The 17,906-nt window shown below is 39.5% G+C and overlaps 1 protein-coding gene across 2 annotated transcripts in view; it reads left to right on the plus strand.

Annotated features, from left to right (window-relative positions):
* Positions 1 to 5,103, plus strand: part of nsmfb (NMDA receptor synaptonuclear signaling and neuronal migration factor b) — a 58,578-nt gene extending 53,475 nt beyond the window's left edge. For both annotated transcript variants that reach the window (XM_084359844.1, XM_084359845.1), the window contains 2 exons: positions 243 to 318; positions 3,797 to 5,103. In XM_084359844.1, the coding sequence (XP_084215970.1) occupies positions 243 to 318; positions 3,797 to 3,894 (174 nt within the window). In that variant the 3' untranslated portion in view covers positions 3,895 to 5,103. The remainder of the gene's footprint in view (positions 1 to 242; positions 319 to 3,796) is intronic.
* The last annotated feature ends 12,803 nt before the right edge of the window (positions 5,104 to 17,906 follow it).

The raw sequence follows: 17,906 nt of genomic DNA on the forward strand, positions 1-17,906 counted from the left end.
TGTCTTTCACTTAGACTCAGCTATTGCAGTGTAAGTGGCATATTGACCTTTTCACATACAGTACATTCAGCTGCAGTCCTGCACAGACAGAATCAAAGCGCTGCAGGGCCTCTTCCTCCTGCTCTCTGCATACAGTCATATCTCTGCATCATCACTGGTTTGTTTGTATTTGTTTTAAACTCCCTGTTGACAGTTGGAATGAAGTATTCGCTCTCTGTCTCTTTCTCCTTCTTTGCCTGCAGCTGATTCAGACTCTGAAGAAGCTGATGCGACCCTCCTCAGTTGAATTCAAGTCCCCTCTAGAGCTGTCTGCCCAGGGTGAGAGAAATCTTACACTGCACACACATTTGAAAATAGTTACAAACTAAAACATGCTATATTTTGAAGGTTTGTTTGCCGTCTTTAAATTGATGTTTATTCCACCTGGGACACAAAAGATTTGCATACACATTAGCATGCAAACATACACAAAAAAGATATACAGTCAGTCAATGTATTGATACAGTGCCTCAGCTGGACACCCGGTGAATGTTAATAGTGGGCATTAATCAATGCCAGTAAGGAAGTATGAGTGAACATACAGGCGTGAACTCTGTTGAGCTCTCACTGCATCCCTCATCAATCATTTTCCTGACGTCTGTTGATGCAATGCTAATTATTTTCCTTACGATGTCTTTATTGTTCATGTCATTGTTGTATCCTCTACTGTCCCACCACACTCTGCTTTTGCACCTACTTTTTTTTCCTCCATACATACAACCTGTAACGCTGTAAAGAAGCATACAGCACTCATTGTACTTTATCATGACTGGACTGATTACAGAGACACAAGAAAAATTAAAACAAAATAAATTGAAATCAACATGTCAGAGATAAGCCCTAAACCTTTGTGCCTGATGCAAGTCAGAAGCTGAGGTGTTGGTACAATACCTCCTGCTTCCTCTGCATTTCAGTTTTTTCAATGCAATTTGCATATGAGGTCATCTTTTACAGTGCATTTTGCTTTTACCAATTTGAAGTGTGCAGAAGTTTAATAGGCTAAATGCTTCCTTAAAGTATAGAGTTTCAGGATGTTTTAACATCTAACCAAACCCAACATCATTGATGGCTGTGGTGTGCTCAGAAGTGTGCTTTGTTGCACCTGTGTCACCACACCCAACAGTGTTGTCAGCTGGATCACTGCAGCCAGGTGATAAGCATCGAATGTAAAAACAGTTGACAGAGCCACAGTGACGTCACTACGAGGTTTCTGAAGAGCCAGAATGTAGCGTATTGTGAGTGGTACATGTTGTCACCATCATGGCAGTGTCTGACTACGCCTAATCAAAACATGTGCAAAGAGGTGGAGTGTGGGTGGAGATGAAGCCTAGGTTGTTAAACAAGCCCACCTAGCTGGAAGCTACCAAGATAGCTAAGGCTAACAAGCTATCTACTTTACTGTACACTAGCTGCAAGGTAGCGAGCAACACCCAGCACTGAAGGTGTGTGTCTGTGTTTGTTAAATCTGACCAAATTTAGCACCCACCAGCACTCTTTCTCTTCTCTTATTTCATAACATTTCCCCTCCATTCAGTAATCAAATAAGAGAGTTACTGCACATTACATTGGATTTTAACACCACCACAAGGTAGTTACAGACGGCGAGAGTGAAAATAAATCCACTTTTTCATTTCAAAAGTTTGAAAAACAAACTCTGTGCTCTCCTCGACTCAGGCTGTTTATTCCTCCAGAAGCTCTGGGCTCTGCCCACTGCTGTATCCTCCAGAGCTCGCCAGCTCCAGCAGCTGTCTGCCATTTAACGTTAATAGGCTTGCTTGTTCATCCAAAACACCAGTGTCTTCCCAGTATGGCCTGTTAGTCCAATTTACTGCATGGCAGCCATATTGTTATTCAATATTTGCATTAAAAATTCTATTGATAATATTACTATTACTATTTTACATTCCTTTAGTCAATCCAGCTGGTGCCCTGAATCATGACATAATGGCAGCAATTCAAACTTCCATTGACAGCAGATGATCATTAATGGCCAGAACTAAAGGGCAATGCACACACCACACACTGCATCACAGAGTTTTGCCAGTGGCACATCATAGAGAAGAGGAAGTAGTCAAAGTATGGTAACCAGAATGGAAAGCTGATGCACTTGGACACTGGGAAATTGCACAGGAGTGTATCCTGACATGTAGACGCATGTAAACCCACGATGACATTTGTCAAGAAACTACTGATGTATGTGTGTGTATGTCTTAAGTCTTACACAATAGCTAAACAGAACAGTGTGTCAGTCATATTTTGTGGTCATTCATGACCCTGTATATGAAGCAGGTACACTTCTATTTTAATCAGCACAGATGTCAACACATGCCATGAAACAGCTCATGTGTTTTTTGTTGGCCTTATGTGAGTGGATTGTAACTTGACTTGAAAAATGAGAGCTTCCCTCTCTGTTGCCTGTACGAGCCTGTGGACAGTTTGTAACAGAAGTAACCAATATCAGTTATTGTTTACTCTATTCTTAAAATTTGACCTGTTTACCTTCAGCTGTTGGGAGGTATGACGCATTTCAGACAAAGACGAAAAACATTTACAGCGATGCCACGACAACCTGATACTTTTTACAATGACAAAAACATCTCCTCATGCAACAACTCTTAAAGAAGGAGTGGCTTCCAGCACAACACAGTATGACCTGGGGTGTCCTTTACGGCTTCATCTCTATTTTACTATTTGACATCAGTATGCTATTCATCAGTGCTGAGGTACTGATGGTATGTTTACCATGTTCAGCATTTAAGATTGGTGCGTTTTCATTCATTCATTCATTTCATTCATTCATGCTTTTGTTAATCAGCACTACACAGAGGAAACACGGGGAGGTCATTATTTCTGCAGGCATTTGATTTTAAACCAAAGAATTTTGGTCAGGGGATCACGCTTTTCACAGTTCATCCCGAGTAAATGTCTTCACACATATTTCATGGCAATCCATTCAACAGACGTTGAAATATTTTACTTTTACTCTTTATAAGAGAAAAATCTGACCTGCTGGTGGTGCAATAGGAGAAGTCATGGAGTCACCACAGTCAGTGTCATCCTCTGGGAAACATTTTGTGAACATGGCGAAAAAAAGATCATCCTCATAGATGCACAAACACTGAAAGCTGTAGTTTCAAAAATAAAAAAGTCAACTTTAGGTGTGAAATAGTTTGCTGTTAGAAATGCAATAGTACCAGTACCTACTGCAGAGCAATTTATGTTGGACAAATGGATGTCAAATTAGCAAGTATGTCCTTTTTTAATAAAACAACAAAATGAATCTGGAAACAGAAGACGCCATGCCAGACAATCACTGACTACAGCTCCATGACCCAGATCCTGTTCCTGCCATAATCAGCAAATGTGATGACATGTCATTTTAGATAAAAACTTTGACAGTTATTCAGTATGTTTATAAAGGCCTGATTGGATGCACATACTATAATCTAAAGAGAAACACCAGAAACTAAAAATAATACAAAAAAATACCAATTCAAATTGAACTGTAACAACCCTTAAAACAAATGTAATGGTCCCTGTGAAAGTTATGTAATTGAGGCATGTTTCCTGTCTCTGTTGTGGTAAATGGCCTACATGCAAAAATACTGATGTGGTCCTTGTAATGAACTTATAATGCACAAAAGTAAGTTCAAAATCATAGTAAATCATAATATTCCAGAATTGCTCGGGGTGATGCGAGCTGAGTCCCAGCAGTGTGCAGTATTGTAATCTTAATCTTGTTTCCTTTGTGTTACAGGCAAAGAGATGATTGAGATGTACTTTGACTTCCGTCTGTTTCGCCTGTGGAAAAGCCGTCAGCACTCGAAGCTGCTGGATTACGACAACATCTTGTGACTTTGCCCACCTTCTGTCAGCTTATCGACTGGTATCTCGCGTCTGAGCCAACTGAATGGTGACAGGGCATTTGTTTGAAGGGCCCCTGAAATGCTCCTGGACCGGCTCTGTGGCAGAGCTCGAGTAGCAGCACAGTTGGGTTGTTTTTTCCCTTCTGAGGAGACAGAGAAGCCCTGTAGATTCAGCCAGCAGTGTACCTTTTCTCCCTTATTCATTTACGCTTTTTGCCTATCTCTCTGAGAAAGGAGAAAGTAAGGGACAAGAAAAAGGAGGAGAAGCTTGGGAATCATCATCCTAGCCTAAATGTGTCGGAAGACGCTTACTAGCATTGGATTCCTGAGTTCAGTGAGGATGTTAGATAAAGGAATGACAGCAGAGACCAGAAATAACTTAAACTCTTTTCTGAGTTTAGTTTTCTTTTCTTTTGCCTTTAGCCAACCTATCTGCTCTGTTAAGATGTACTGTAGGCTTATAAGGATGGAAGTATTTGGAAGTTTTTTCAGCATCTCTCTCCATGCTGTCATGTGAAAACAGACATTTAATTAGTCTTATTAAAATTGTGAGTTGTCTATTTAACACAGATTTTTAAGATTTAAGATAAATGTATTAGTATTTCGTACAGACTGTTGTTTTAACTCAGGTTAAATTTCTTGTTTGATACTAAGATACCTGTTTGTACTCACTGTAGATCAGAAACCAAGGCCTTCATACTCCACACAGTTACCTTCAGTGGACCATTATGACTGTCAGGGATGTCATATCTCCATGTGTGTGTGAAAGGCAGAGGGTTTCTTCTTCGTCCTTTAAGTCAACAGACGGATGTATCCATGCATGTTTCATAACATTGCAGCATTACAACACAAGCTCTTCTTTCTTGAGCGGCTCATCCCTTTCAGGGTGTACGTATTGCATGTGTGTGTCCATATCTTACTTATATCCTGTCACTCTGTATACAGTAGGTTGCACAGGTGGAGACTATACCACAAAACTGTGGCAGTGACTTTGAGAAGTAGACAAAAGTAAATAGTGATATACTTACAGTTTATTTATTTCACACTTCATTTACTATTTCATTGACTCACTTTTCCTGACTACCTTTTATGTAAGACTTAACTGGACTCACTTAAAGTAGCAATAGAGTGGTAGTTACTTTTTGTTCATCCTCGTCACCAAGTTGTTGTTTCTGTGTTAATATACTCTTAAAGCCAATGAACTTGCACAGTCATTTCAGTGAATATCACAATCAAGGCCTGTGTCTTAAAACAGAGTTCTTGCTATTAAGGGCATTAATATCCATTTGAAAACAAGATTTTCTGGTTTTGAAATGACATGTAAATTTGGTTAACATCAAAAACTCCAGCTATTTATTATTGCACTTTCATCATGTCAGAGGAGTTCTCGAAGACTGATAAGAAAAGGATTGTCAAAATCCTTGAAGCATAGGTCACCGTATACTGACTTTTATTTGCTAGGTTCAAACTCAGAATCACTGGAAAATGGCCAGAACTCCAAACAGCAACTTCAATGGCACATGCTTTTTGTTCTGTTAAACATCTGGGACTCCATCTTCTGCCTGGCGCAAAGTGCAGGGCAAGTGTCGGTGCTAGTTTCAGTCCGACACAGTTGTCATTTTCACGCCCAGCACCCACGTTGTGTAAATAGCGAATGTACCTGCACCCACCTGTACGTCCCTGGGCGTGTTGGTCTTGAGGCAGGAGAAAGTGACTGCGACAAAGACCAATAAAAAGCTGGTGTGAAGTCAATGGTGCAGTATTTTTGCTGCTATTTAAAGAGTGCATTAATCAGATAGTAAGATGCGCCTACACAGGCGGGTTCACAACACATGTACACTGTGCTTTTATCATAAGAGAGGCTGCTTTCAGTTATTTTAAACATTAACGTCACTGCAGCAAATATCATGGCATACTTAAGCAGCAAAACTAAAAGCTGAAGAGGAAACTCTCCGGAGGAAACAAAATGAGACTTTTAGCTTCTGAATTAAATATTTTTAGGATTTATCAGGAGCAAACTGTTGCTGTATAAATCTGAACTGTGCGTGTGAATTTTTGATGTGTAGAAGAACACAGAACATTAATTAACATGAAATACTAACCGATTCTGTCAGTCAGTGAAGTTTATCCTCGTGCACAAATACGCTTGTTAAGAGAGAAATATTTATGTTGTTTCTGCTTCTGGAGGATCGCTGCTAATGTCATTAATATTTTCCTTATTAGAGACGCATGTCCCCCACCTTCATCCCACAACATTCACGTGACTTTAAAGGTGAAGGTTTGGGGGAGAGTGCTGTTTTAAATCACTCTATTTGGCAGCAGTAACATTGCTCCATCTTAAACTTCTGCTGAGGTGCCTATGTCCACTACTATAGTATGTCCACCTGCAAAGATGCAGCTTCATCATTTGACAAAACTCATTTTATGTGTGTGTTCTTGAAATTAAAACTCTCTGCAGACCAAATGTCCTCACAAGGATATGATAGAATGAGGACAAAGATAATAAAAGTCATCTCTTCATTAACTTGGTTGTATGATCAGTGTCAGAATTAGGATTTAGATTCAGGTTAGGTATGGTACTATGATATGTGTCACCCATCCACATATGCTTCCTAACTTTATATCCATGTCAAAATATGTGTCATGACCATGGGTGATTATTTATGTGTACATACATTCAAAGATTGGAGAGTTTGAGTAGCTCTTAGCTTCCAGGGGGATTCAGATGGCAACACTATCCCTTTTAATGCTCTGTCAGGAGAGCGTTGGTCCAAAATGGGATTTGAATATATGATGTACGTCCCCCAGCCCTCTGTCTTTTTATTGCCAGTGAGGTTGTAACATGCTATATGCTATTAATGTGACTAAAGCTAGTAACTTTCTTAAGAACAGTGTTTTGTACCCTTGCAATAACCCCTACTTTGGAAGTGTGTCAAATGTGTTAAAATGGCTGAATAGGTTTTTGGACTGGAGCCCTTTATAGGACCTGTGTGTGAGATTTAGTGCCATCTAGTGGTGAGGTTGCAAAATGCAGCCAGCAAAATACCCCTCGCCTCACTCTCCCCTATGGTGGCTGCTAAAAATGTGAAAGGCCCTCTCCAGAGTCTGTGGGAGAGGACCTGCTACTTCTTCCTTATACACTAGTAAAAAACATGACATGAATATAAAAATCCATTTCTGCCAATACATCCTCCCAAATCCCCACAACTCCTAAGTGGATGAGAGCTATGTTGATTTTCCTCAGTAACACTGATACTGTATTTTGCATTATACATTTCTTCTTCTAAGAGTGGGTTGATATGTGTTTCTTTATGTAAATCATTCATGTATTACTGTAAATTATGATTTATGTCTGTGCTAGTGTTACATAAGAATACTTATACTACCCATACTGCTGTCAATTTATTGTGATGCCATGAAGTAGCATGTATCACTAGATCACTGAGGATTTAGTATAATTACTGAAAGAAACTGGTATACATTATGTCAGAGAAGACAAAGAAATCTGTTGATACTGCTGCCATGGGCTCAGCTTGTTAACAGTTTACTAGCAGATCCCAATGGCAACACAGGTTTTAGTGCTTTAGTGCCATTCTCCTGCTTTGAGCAATAAAGCGAACCAACATATAAAGACTGGGCCTTTATTTCTAATTTCCATATTTATCATACTTTGGTAAGACGCCATTCTAGTTTGTTGTTGATTCTTCCAAAACTTTTTTCATCTTTAATAATCTTGATAAATTCAGGATATATGTCTCTGCTGCTCTGAGTTCCTCTTATTAACATAAAAATGTTTTTCTTTTACTCAATATTTCCAGTGGCTTCCACTTTGCCATTTTTTAGATTGTGGTTAAGCTACAAACCGCTGAAACAGCTAACACCTCCTTGGAAATATACATTATGCTGAATTTATCCTGTCAACTAGTACAAGTAATGATATCCCCCCTCCCTATATGATATTTCTGCATTAAAATGTCTACAAACTACCAGACCTCTGTTTATATTTGTGGAGTTGTGTAGTTACATTATACCAAATGTTTCAAACAATGTTGTAAACCCAGAGAAATCCACAAGTTTACGCAAGGTGACTTTGACTTCTGGGAGAGGGTCAAAGAGTGAGGAAAGAAGTTGGTGAATTAAATTATACATAACCTGAATAAAACTTTACAAACATTACCTTGTCTGTGAACATTTGTGCCTGAGTCATGTCAGATAGATTTTCATGAGCAGTGGTAGTTGTTTAATGGTGTGTCCGCCAGGTACGGCGCCATGATTTCAGTTTTGGGTGAGCCACAGTCATTTTGGCTGGGCATCATTTATACAGTCTATATTAATAATTTTTGCCTTTTTTTGACAGTCTCACTAAAACAAAGATTATATCACACTGTGGAGGCAACTAGCACCTCTGGTTGACTATATATTTAACACTTTTTCTAAAACAAGTTCAAAGCCAAGATAATTTTATATTTAACCGTGTCAGTTTATATTTGTAACGACCAGCACACACAAGAATATTGCTTCTTCTTCTTCTTGAGACATGTTTCATCCATTTTCAGCGGCAAACTGATCGGAGCAGAGGGCTTGAGTGAGCGCAGGGGCGAGTGAACCACGTCAGGCACAGGTAGAGTCGTTTGCGCACATTCATCTCTGCTTCCGGGTTGGGTTGCCAGATACCAGAATGACTTGTCCCACACAAAAACAAAGAAACCCCAATTTATTTGTATTACTATGAAATCAGGATATAAGTGGGAGAAATTACCAATCAGGAGCACAGTGGGAGTATGGGTTGAAAATAGGGAGACTCCCGCAAATCGGGAGCACTGGCAGGTTGGATATATGTATTTAAGTATGTATATTGGTCATTTAGACCACTTAGGCCCGTTAGGCCCACCCACAACGCCGTGCCTGGTGTCCACCACTAGCAAGGCATTACTCTGGTGAGGTTGACCACAGGATCATTTGTGTTTACACTTTTCCCCTCTCCTCTCTGTAACATTACATTCATGAGTTAAAGAAGATTTCCCCTCCAGCTCCAGTCAGCAGCCAACATTACGGTGCATAAACACTTGACAATGGAGGTCAGCTCTGCGGATCTCTGCTGCAGTCAGGTTGATAAACAGGAGTGAAGATAAATCCACTTTTTAATCTCCCAAATTAAAAAGTGATCTCTAAGCTTTCCTCCCATCAGTAAACAGCTCAAGATCAGAGCAGAATCCCACGTGATCCGGTAATGATCCGGGTGTAGTATTCCTTGCAAACTCTTTTCTCCAGAGTCGGCCTGCTCTGAGCAGCTCTGTGTGGCCCTCCCCAGGGTCCATCTGATAACGCCCTTTGGGTGGTCTATGAAATTAATTGAATTAATGTTGTTCCATTATTGACTATAACTGAATATTGGTATGTAATCTAAATGTTTTCAGGCTGGTACTGTGTTAAATGTGTTAAGTTTGGTTTGGATCCTACCATTACCGCCAAGTTACAGCAATGTTCTGTTTTGTGGCAAATCATCGACCTTCACCATGCCACCACAGCCACACCGTTCAACAAAATCTCAAGCTTTTAATAGCTTTCCATCACAGAGGTGCTAAGATTGGCCTGTAAAATTTTGAATTTGATCGGGTTAAAGCTGTAGTAGGATTTTTTTTAAATACAACACGCGCATATCACCAAAATGCACATGTGCACTGAATTTCATGCATGTACGTCTAACTAGCCACATGTGCTGTTGTAAGAAGTATAGAAAAATCGAATTTCCTGCTGCCACTAGGTTGCGCTATGACTGTAAGAATATTGGCATGTTAAGTTGAAATAACAATAAAGGCTGAGTTTGGAGATGGGCATGCTATCATGTAATAATGTATTAATCACTACTGAGTAGTCGTGCTGTACAGACATTTGATCTCTCCAGCCAGGTGGGGTTCTTTGCAGCGGCAGGTAAGTTCTGGTGGGGAAGGTGGTCCTTTAAGAAGACTTTAGGCTTGGGAACAGTCTATCTATATCCTAATAAAAAAAGGCTCATCTCCCGAGCCAAAATGATGATACTTGTCCTGGTCCACAACATGAGATCACAGCTGTCTTTTTGACAAACATGCATCTGTAGTTGAATCTGTCCATAGTATGGGCGGGTAAATCGCAGAGAATAGTTTTCATCAAGGAAAAAGGAGGCATGGCTCTAGTCCCTCTTTGTACATATATGGACTTCAAGGACAAACTGGCAGGTATTGCTCACCTGCTTTTACTGTTAGAACCATTGCTTTTAAAGTTCAAATGTATTCTATTTATTCATCTGTTTGGTAACATTGGCATGCAGTACCTTCCATTTGTTTACCCCAATGACAGTATGACAGTCTGAACAGTACGATCTTTGGATTTATACTGCATTAGTTGATTAACAACACTTTCAGCTGAGGTGCCCTTGTATTTAACAACCCTGTTAAATCTACTACCTGTTATATATCTCACTGTTTATGTTCAGTGCTGTGCACTTTGCCTGTCCTTTAATCACATCCTGTACATGTTCCAGTCTGTCAGCTGTGCATTGCATTCTCATTTCACCATAGCCTGTGTTGCATTTCTCTTCATGTTATGCTGGTGACAGGTCCCTAGCAGATGGGTCATATATAGCTGTCAGGGGCTAAAGGACTTAATTTTCTGTTTCTGCTGCTGTATCTGTGCCTGAGGCCGCAGATGTGTTGATGGATACAAACAGAGCCGCATTTGCACATATTGTGGACATCTTCATTTGTAATTGCCGTGTGTAGGATCACGTGAAAGGGAGTAGTTTACAATAACTTTTATTACTTTTATTATTAACTAATACGCTCAATACTGAATTAATGTTTACTTAACTCAAACTCTAGATGTTAAATAATAATTTTGAGTCATTATTGATCATTATTCCTGGCTTTACCCTGGTTCTTTTAAAAATGCCAGTGAGGATCATCTATACAAATCTGAAATGAAGGCATAAAGTAAATTCATGCTGAAATTCATCAGTGGGTTCAAAATGTTAACAGTACAGACCAAACAGAAACACTAGACTGTATCAGGGCTGAGACACATATCCTGCATGTGCAGTGTGTGACCACTGCATTGCTGAGCTGCTGCTGTTCACGTGTGTGCTTGTCTACACAGGCAGTGTTGTTGCTGCAGTGCTGCTACTACCAGCCTCACCTTCTTAAATGGAGCTTGCCATAATGATCACTGAAGACAATGACTTGATTTTCCTTTGCCTTTGCTGAAAGAGGGAGGGAGAAAGAAAAAGAGAGCGAACTGGAAAATTACTGCCCTACACCTGTTGCTACGATGTTGTCCCCTGATCCTTTTCACTAACCTGGTGACATGGGCGCCAGAAGGAAAAGTAAGACATTCCACAATGCACACACTGAACACCCAGGATATGTTTCCCACCCGTAAACCTATAATGAATTCACTGCATGCTTTTATACAGTACTACACCACCAACACACAGACATGCAGGGATACTAGCCCATAGGAGTTGGCAGCCTAACAGTAACCAGCCTGTGATGAATAATTGAAGAGAGGATGAAGCGAACCGGGCCACACCAGAACAAGAACAAAGTTAGGGCTCAGCACCCCTGTGACGAGCTAGGCAAGGGAGGACATCTTACGTGTGAGAGAGGAGGGTTAGAAGAGAACCTGTGTGAAAGAGCGCAGGAGAGAAGCAGCAGGGAGGGAAGCTGGAAGGACATTTTGACCATCTATCATGGCCATGCACACTAATCTGACTCCTGGCTAATCAAAAATGGTCAAAGAGGTGGAGCCGAATGAAGACTGGCTACTGAAACAGGCCAACCCAGCTGGAAGTTACCAAGCTAGCTAAGGCTGAGAAACTTGCTTTGTTCATACAGAAAGAACTCAACATTTGAGTGGATCTCTGTAGACTCGCCGGATGAGTCGGTCTTGTTGGATTCATTGTGGGACTTCACCGATGGATGTCTTTTGTCAGATCCTTTATCAATTTCAGCCAGAGACTCTGCATTATCTTTCTGTTTGGCATAAGTGCAAAAAAACTGTTAAATACAGCTAAATAAACTATCTGCGTGACGCAAGAGCTCAAACAACAAGCAGAAACTACATGTTACTGTAACAGTTTGGTCAACTGGTAACACTAGTAACAGCTCAGTGGTACACAACTTGCTGCAAGACTGGAACATATGACACCACCCGAGTTTCTCTTTGTTCTTCTCAGTCTTGGTTGCAGATAAGACCGTATAATCAGAGGTAGGTGAAGCCTCCTGGACACCAGCTTCTCCACCCTCAAACTCTTTGATAGAGTCAACACTTGTAATAAAGGAAATCACAGATGTTACTCCACTGTCTGGTCCAGCCACAGTAATGAAGCCAAGAAGGTGAACAATACTAGTAAAATGACAAACAGTATGATATTCAAGATTCAACTTTACCTTAAGGCAAAGCTTTAGTCAGTGGTGGAAAAAGTATTCAGATCATTTAATTAAGTTAAAGTACGGAGAGACTATTGTAAAAATAAATGCCCCTGCTGTGGAGTAAAAAATAACAAAATAGCTTAAAATGAAAATACTCCAGTGAAACTAATTGAAATTTGTACGCATTTTAAGTAGATATACGTTGTTACTTTCTACCACTGGCCTCGTTTAGGTGGAAGATTACTCAAATCATCAACTTAAGTCAAAGCATCAATACGTCAATTTAATATTAAAAGATCTGCATTTGAAATGTTCTTACTGCATTACAAAGTTTCTAAGTTGTCATACAATAGGAATCAGTTTAGAGGTTTTCATCAAACAGCTTATAATTATTAAAAGACTGAAATACATTGAAAAACTTCAGTTTTAGTAGTATCAGCCAAATTAGCAACTAGAACAGCAGTTCTCAATTTCATATTTTGTCAGGCACACTTTAAAATAAACCCTGAACTATCACAACACATACACTTATGTAACCAGTGATGAGAGGACACAAGTACAGAATATTCTGTTTAACAGGAAAAAAAGGGCTCCAGTACATCACATATAACTACTACCACTGAGGTTTATGAAAGATTCCTTGGATCCTCCCAGTGCTTCCTTTCCACAGCAAGGTGTTCTCCCACAATTGATAAACTGTCTCCAGATCTGATTGAAACTGCTAACCCTGTATCTTCATGATTGGTGGAGCAGACGCTGTGCTGCAGATAGGTTGTAAGGGCTGTTGTAAAGTACAACACGCTTTACTGCAGCCCTGACCTTCTACCTCCCTGTCAGCTCCTTTCTCTTCACTGACAACTCTCATTCCTGGAAAATGGTCACAGAGCAGATTTTATGGATTCAATAAAAGGCCTTTACAGTATCAGAGGCTTTAAATCTTGCCACTGTTGGGTGCATCACAAACTCTTATGCTCCTATTTCTTCAAAGCAAGTTGAATTTTTCACCAAATCTCAGACCCAAATGCTTTAAAGTTTATAATGTGAAGCCAAATCACATTTCTGCTCTTATTTTAAGTCGCTCTACTCCCACATTTAATTCCAATTCAAAGATTCATTAAGTGCACAGCTGAAATAACATAGAGGATAGTATCATCAGTTGCACTACTTTATTCTGAATTGTTTAACAGCTAGAACAAATTTCATTTTTACTTTTCTGTTTGTATGCAACTATATAGTGCAAGCTGACTCGGGGTGACATGAGAAACACAATTGTGACTCTAGTGGCTTTACTGGTACAGGTGATGACAGCCTTGATCACTGAACTTGGTTGTAACTATACAAGTGATAATGTAAAACAATAACTATATGATGTCGAAAGCACAGTAACACAAACATAAAATACACTTAACAAACCACCCCCTTTACTTTGAGTTTGAAACTCTTCCCTCAGGCCGTAGATTTAGAGTTCCCTGATTCAAGTGCAATAGGAGTAAAAATTCCTTTGTTCTTTGTGCAATAACCTTGCTAAATGTGCTCATGTAATATAGTATTTTAGAGATTGTTTTGTTGTCCTATTGTGTGTATATTAAATGTACAGGAAACATTTTTGTACTTTTGTTTTTGTATTTGCATGTTTTTTATCTTGTTCCCCTGACTGCAAATCAAGTTTCCCACCTGAGATAATAAAATGACAGAACTGAACTGTCATGAAACCTTCAGTCACATAACAATTACATTCATGATATAATCTCTCTCATTTGTCCTCTTTGTTTACAGGTGACATATCACAATATGTTGGCTGCCCAGTTATTGGCAATGGTCAACTACAGTGCTGCTCATCAGTGGTTCGGCTCTGGCTCTAAAAGCCCAAACGCAATTAACACCTCTGATGCATTTATTTGGAAGTACATATATTGCTTAAGATGGCCAAACACACAGCTAAAGCATTACGAGGCGCTTCAAATTGCCTTGATGACTGGAGTCGGGCAAACGTTACTCCTTTGACATGTTCTGACAGACAGATGTAATTTGACAATAACCACTCGTAAATGGCAAGGTAATTCAAACTCACCCATTTAGAAAACCAAGCTTGCGCAAATAACCCTAACAAACACAAACTACACATCTACAATGCATCATGGTAAACTAAATAGAAAGCTTACATTACTAAAAATGAAAATGAAACTACAAATTAAAAAAATAAATGAAAAATACAATTGTCACTCGACCTCTTTTCAGTGCCTTTACAGACACAAATGACCCTAGTTCTAGCACTGGCAGAGCCATCTACTGGTCTGTATAGGAGTAGCACTCCTCCAGATCTCTAGTCCTCCCATCACATTTTTGATGGCCTCCATCCTCTGGTGGCTATGCAAGAGGCAACCTCCAGGGTTGAAAAATGAAGCCAGTGCAGAAGTACCAAAAACTGCAGTTTTCAGCTTCACCTTAGCTTATTCAAATCACTGATCTTAACTTTTCTTCATGCCTTATGGTGAATTTTTATTGCAAACATTGGACAAATAATATGACTTGCTGTGCGTTTAATTGTTCTAACTGAACACAGCAGAGGAACACCAGTGTTTTGGTGTAACGAGCGACCCTGGTAGCATTAAGTGGCAGACAGCTGCTGGAGCTGGGGAAATGTATTTTACCTCATGAAGTATCCTGAAAGGGTTGGGCGATATATTAAAATTTTCCAACCAACCACCGTCGGCCCATCAAACAGCAGTTTTCAATATATCCATGCAGGTGTGCACCAGCACCTGCAGTGGGTAGGGAATACATCATCCTGCTGAGTACGCTACGCTTACACCAAGAGACGCTCGGTTGTTGTTGCTGTTTATATCATTATCATTAGCCTACATGATTGCTGTGTGATTTTTGTGTTTGAATAAAATTGCCTTTACCTTACCCTCTGACATCCGTGGCCTTAAATGTGTAGGATCATTTCAACAAGATCCAGTTTGAGTAGCCACAGGTTTTAAGTATTCCCCTGATGTGCTTCTGTTCCTTCTCTCTCCTCTCTGTCTTTGTGGGCACGGTGTCACCCCGATGGTTTATGGTTCTGATGACCCCCAGCTTGTGCTCCAGTGGGTGATGCGGGTCAAACAGCAAGTATTGATCTGTGTGTGTAGGTTTTCTGTACACCTCAATGTTGAGGCGTCTGTCTTCTTCAATGTGTACTGCACAGTCCTGGACCTTTGTCAAAACCTCTAAAGATCCAGAGCAGACTGAGAGGAAAAACGTAACAACATCATCATTCCTTAATGTTGCAGGAACATCTGAGAAACTCAGGAGGATCTTCAGTAAACGTCATATCCCGGTTCACTTCACATTACATCCATACAGGGCTAGTAGTACACAGCTGTTAGATAATAATACATGTTTATTTTAATGCACTGATATGTGATAAGTACTCTGTAGATGCACAAGTTCAGGTATTGGACTCGGTATTGAGAAGGAAAAAATCTAACATCGCTACAGTCAACCATAGACAAGGAACCACAATATACACTGCTCAAGAAAATTAAGGGAACATTTTAATCACCCATCAGATCTTGATGAATTAATTATTCAAGATGAAAACCTTTACTGATGTTCATCGTTGTTGAGAACAAAATGACGTAACAACGGCTAATGGAAATAAGAGAAAATGGGCTGGAGTCAAAATCACACTGAAAATCAAAGTAAAAAATTAAAATCACAGGCTGATCCAACTTGCGTGAATTTTATCACGGCAACTCATCATGTGACTCAGTAGTGTGTACAGCCCACGCGTACCTGTATGCACTCCCAACAATGTCCACTCCTGATGAGTCAGCGGATGGTGTGCAGGGTTCTTCTTCTACAGTGATGACAGATGCATGGCAGTTGATATCCAAGCCCAGTGTTGTGGTGTTACATGCGGTGTGACTCTCTGAACTAGTCACTTAACATATAATCAAGTAACCGGTGTTTTGTTTGGGTTTATACAAATACCTTTGAATCATGAAATATGAAAACCAATTGGTCAATTTGATGTAAACACTGCATAATATTTAGTTACACTAATACATTTCCTTACATAGCTCTAAACTTAAATACATGCCAACACACCAGACTTCAGAGGACAAGAAACAGCAAATTCTACTGTACTTTTTCCTACAAATCTTTCAACTTTAATCTGCTTTCACAAATCTTGAAAACAAGAGGCTTAGTGGGGACATTTCACACACCATCTTGTCATCATTTACGGGGACCAGTTGTCTCCAAGTTATCAGATACAGTTACACAGTTATATTCATACAAAGTTTGTACTCATACACCAAAGTAATTCATCCTGGTGCCGACAACTTTGATAACTGTTTTAATTACCTGACTTATAACTTTGGCACATACTAATTAATTCTACAACTGTGTTTGGCTAGCATAGACAAGAAAGCCAGCAGTTTGAGTAAATAAATAAATTGGTACATAACGCATTAAACTGTCATGGCATTATGCTATATTTATAAGAAATGAATCAAGACTTTGAGGATCATGACCATGGCATGGATCGTGACTGTGGCATGGAGCTGTTACGCTGGCTGAGGCTGAATGATCTTCATTCAGCCTCAGAATGAACAATGAACTTCCTGTTTGATTTCACATTAAAAGCATACTGGCGGAAGTCACAGTATCAGGGCAATGAAGGGAAGGTGATATAAAAACAAACAAAATACAAATTAAGACATATTTTCTCAGACATTCTCTCAAAGAGTAATCAATAACAATTATGTTTAAGGAGCTACAGTCTTCATAATATTCCCTTTGTATATTTTTGTAGTTAGAATAAATCTCTTCACATGCATAGTGATCCATAACAATGGCTTAACACAGCTTTCTGGAGACATATAGATAGATATAGATTATCACCTTAACACTTAAAATGTTCTTCTTACTGATAACCTTCTTAATGGGGACCAGGAAGAGGTGGTACTAACCAAATATGGAGGATGTGTGTGAGAGGACAACTGAGTGCAATAGCAGCTGGAAACCTTTAGGGGGCGATACTGAGTAATCAGTGTGAGTGTGTCATGACGAAAAAGCATGAATTATGGGTCAAACCTAAAAAATGACAGGCACCTTTAGAATGACTCCTGCATTCATTTAAAAGGCTTTCCCTCATGGGGACTTTAAGTTTGTTCCCCATGATGTCAGAGGTCCCCATGGTGTGACTGTGTAAACAGATGATGTCCCCATAAATATGGCAATACAAGCGCGCACACACAAAAAGACGTTTATGGGTTGAGATGAAATATTTTATTTAGTGTTTAGTGTTTTGTAATTATGGTAACTTTCTCTAATAAAGTTATGTATCAACAAAGAGTACATTTTCTATTTTGTAAAATCTCCTCTGATGTAATGTCAAACAGAAGCATTGTCATTTTCTACTTTTACAAATGCAATCCCTCACACCATTTAGATCATTACATGAGTGTAAAGATTTCTCATGCTTTAGCTTGTTTTTAAGCTCTGTAGACCACAGTCAGCACATCATTTTCATTAATGAACTTCAAAATGTGATTTCCCAGATTTTAATCTAGAAATCGGGACATTTCTGGACAACAACAACAAG

Source organism: Pagrus pagrus (assembly GCF_965226575.1).
Source record: "Pagrus pagrus genome assembly, chromosome: 8".
NCBI lineage: Eukaryota > Metazoa > Chordata > Actinopteri > Spariformes > Sparidae > Pagrus > Pagrus pagrus.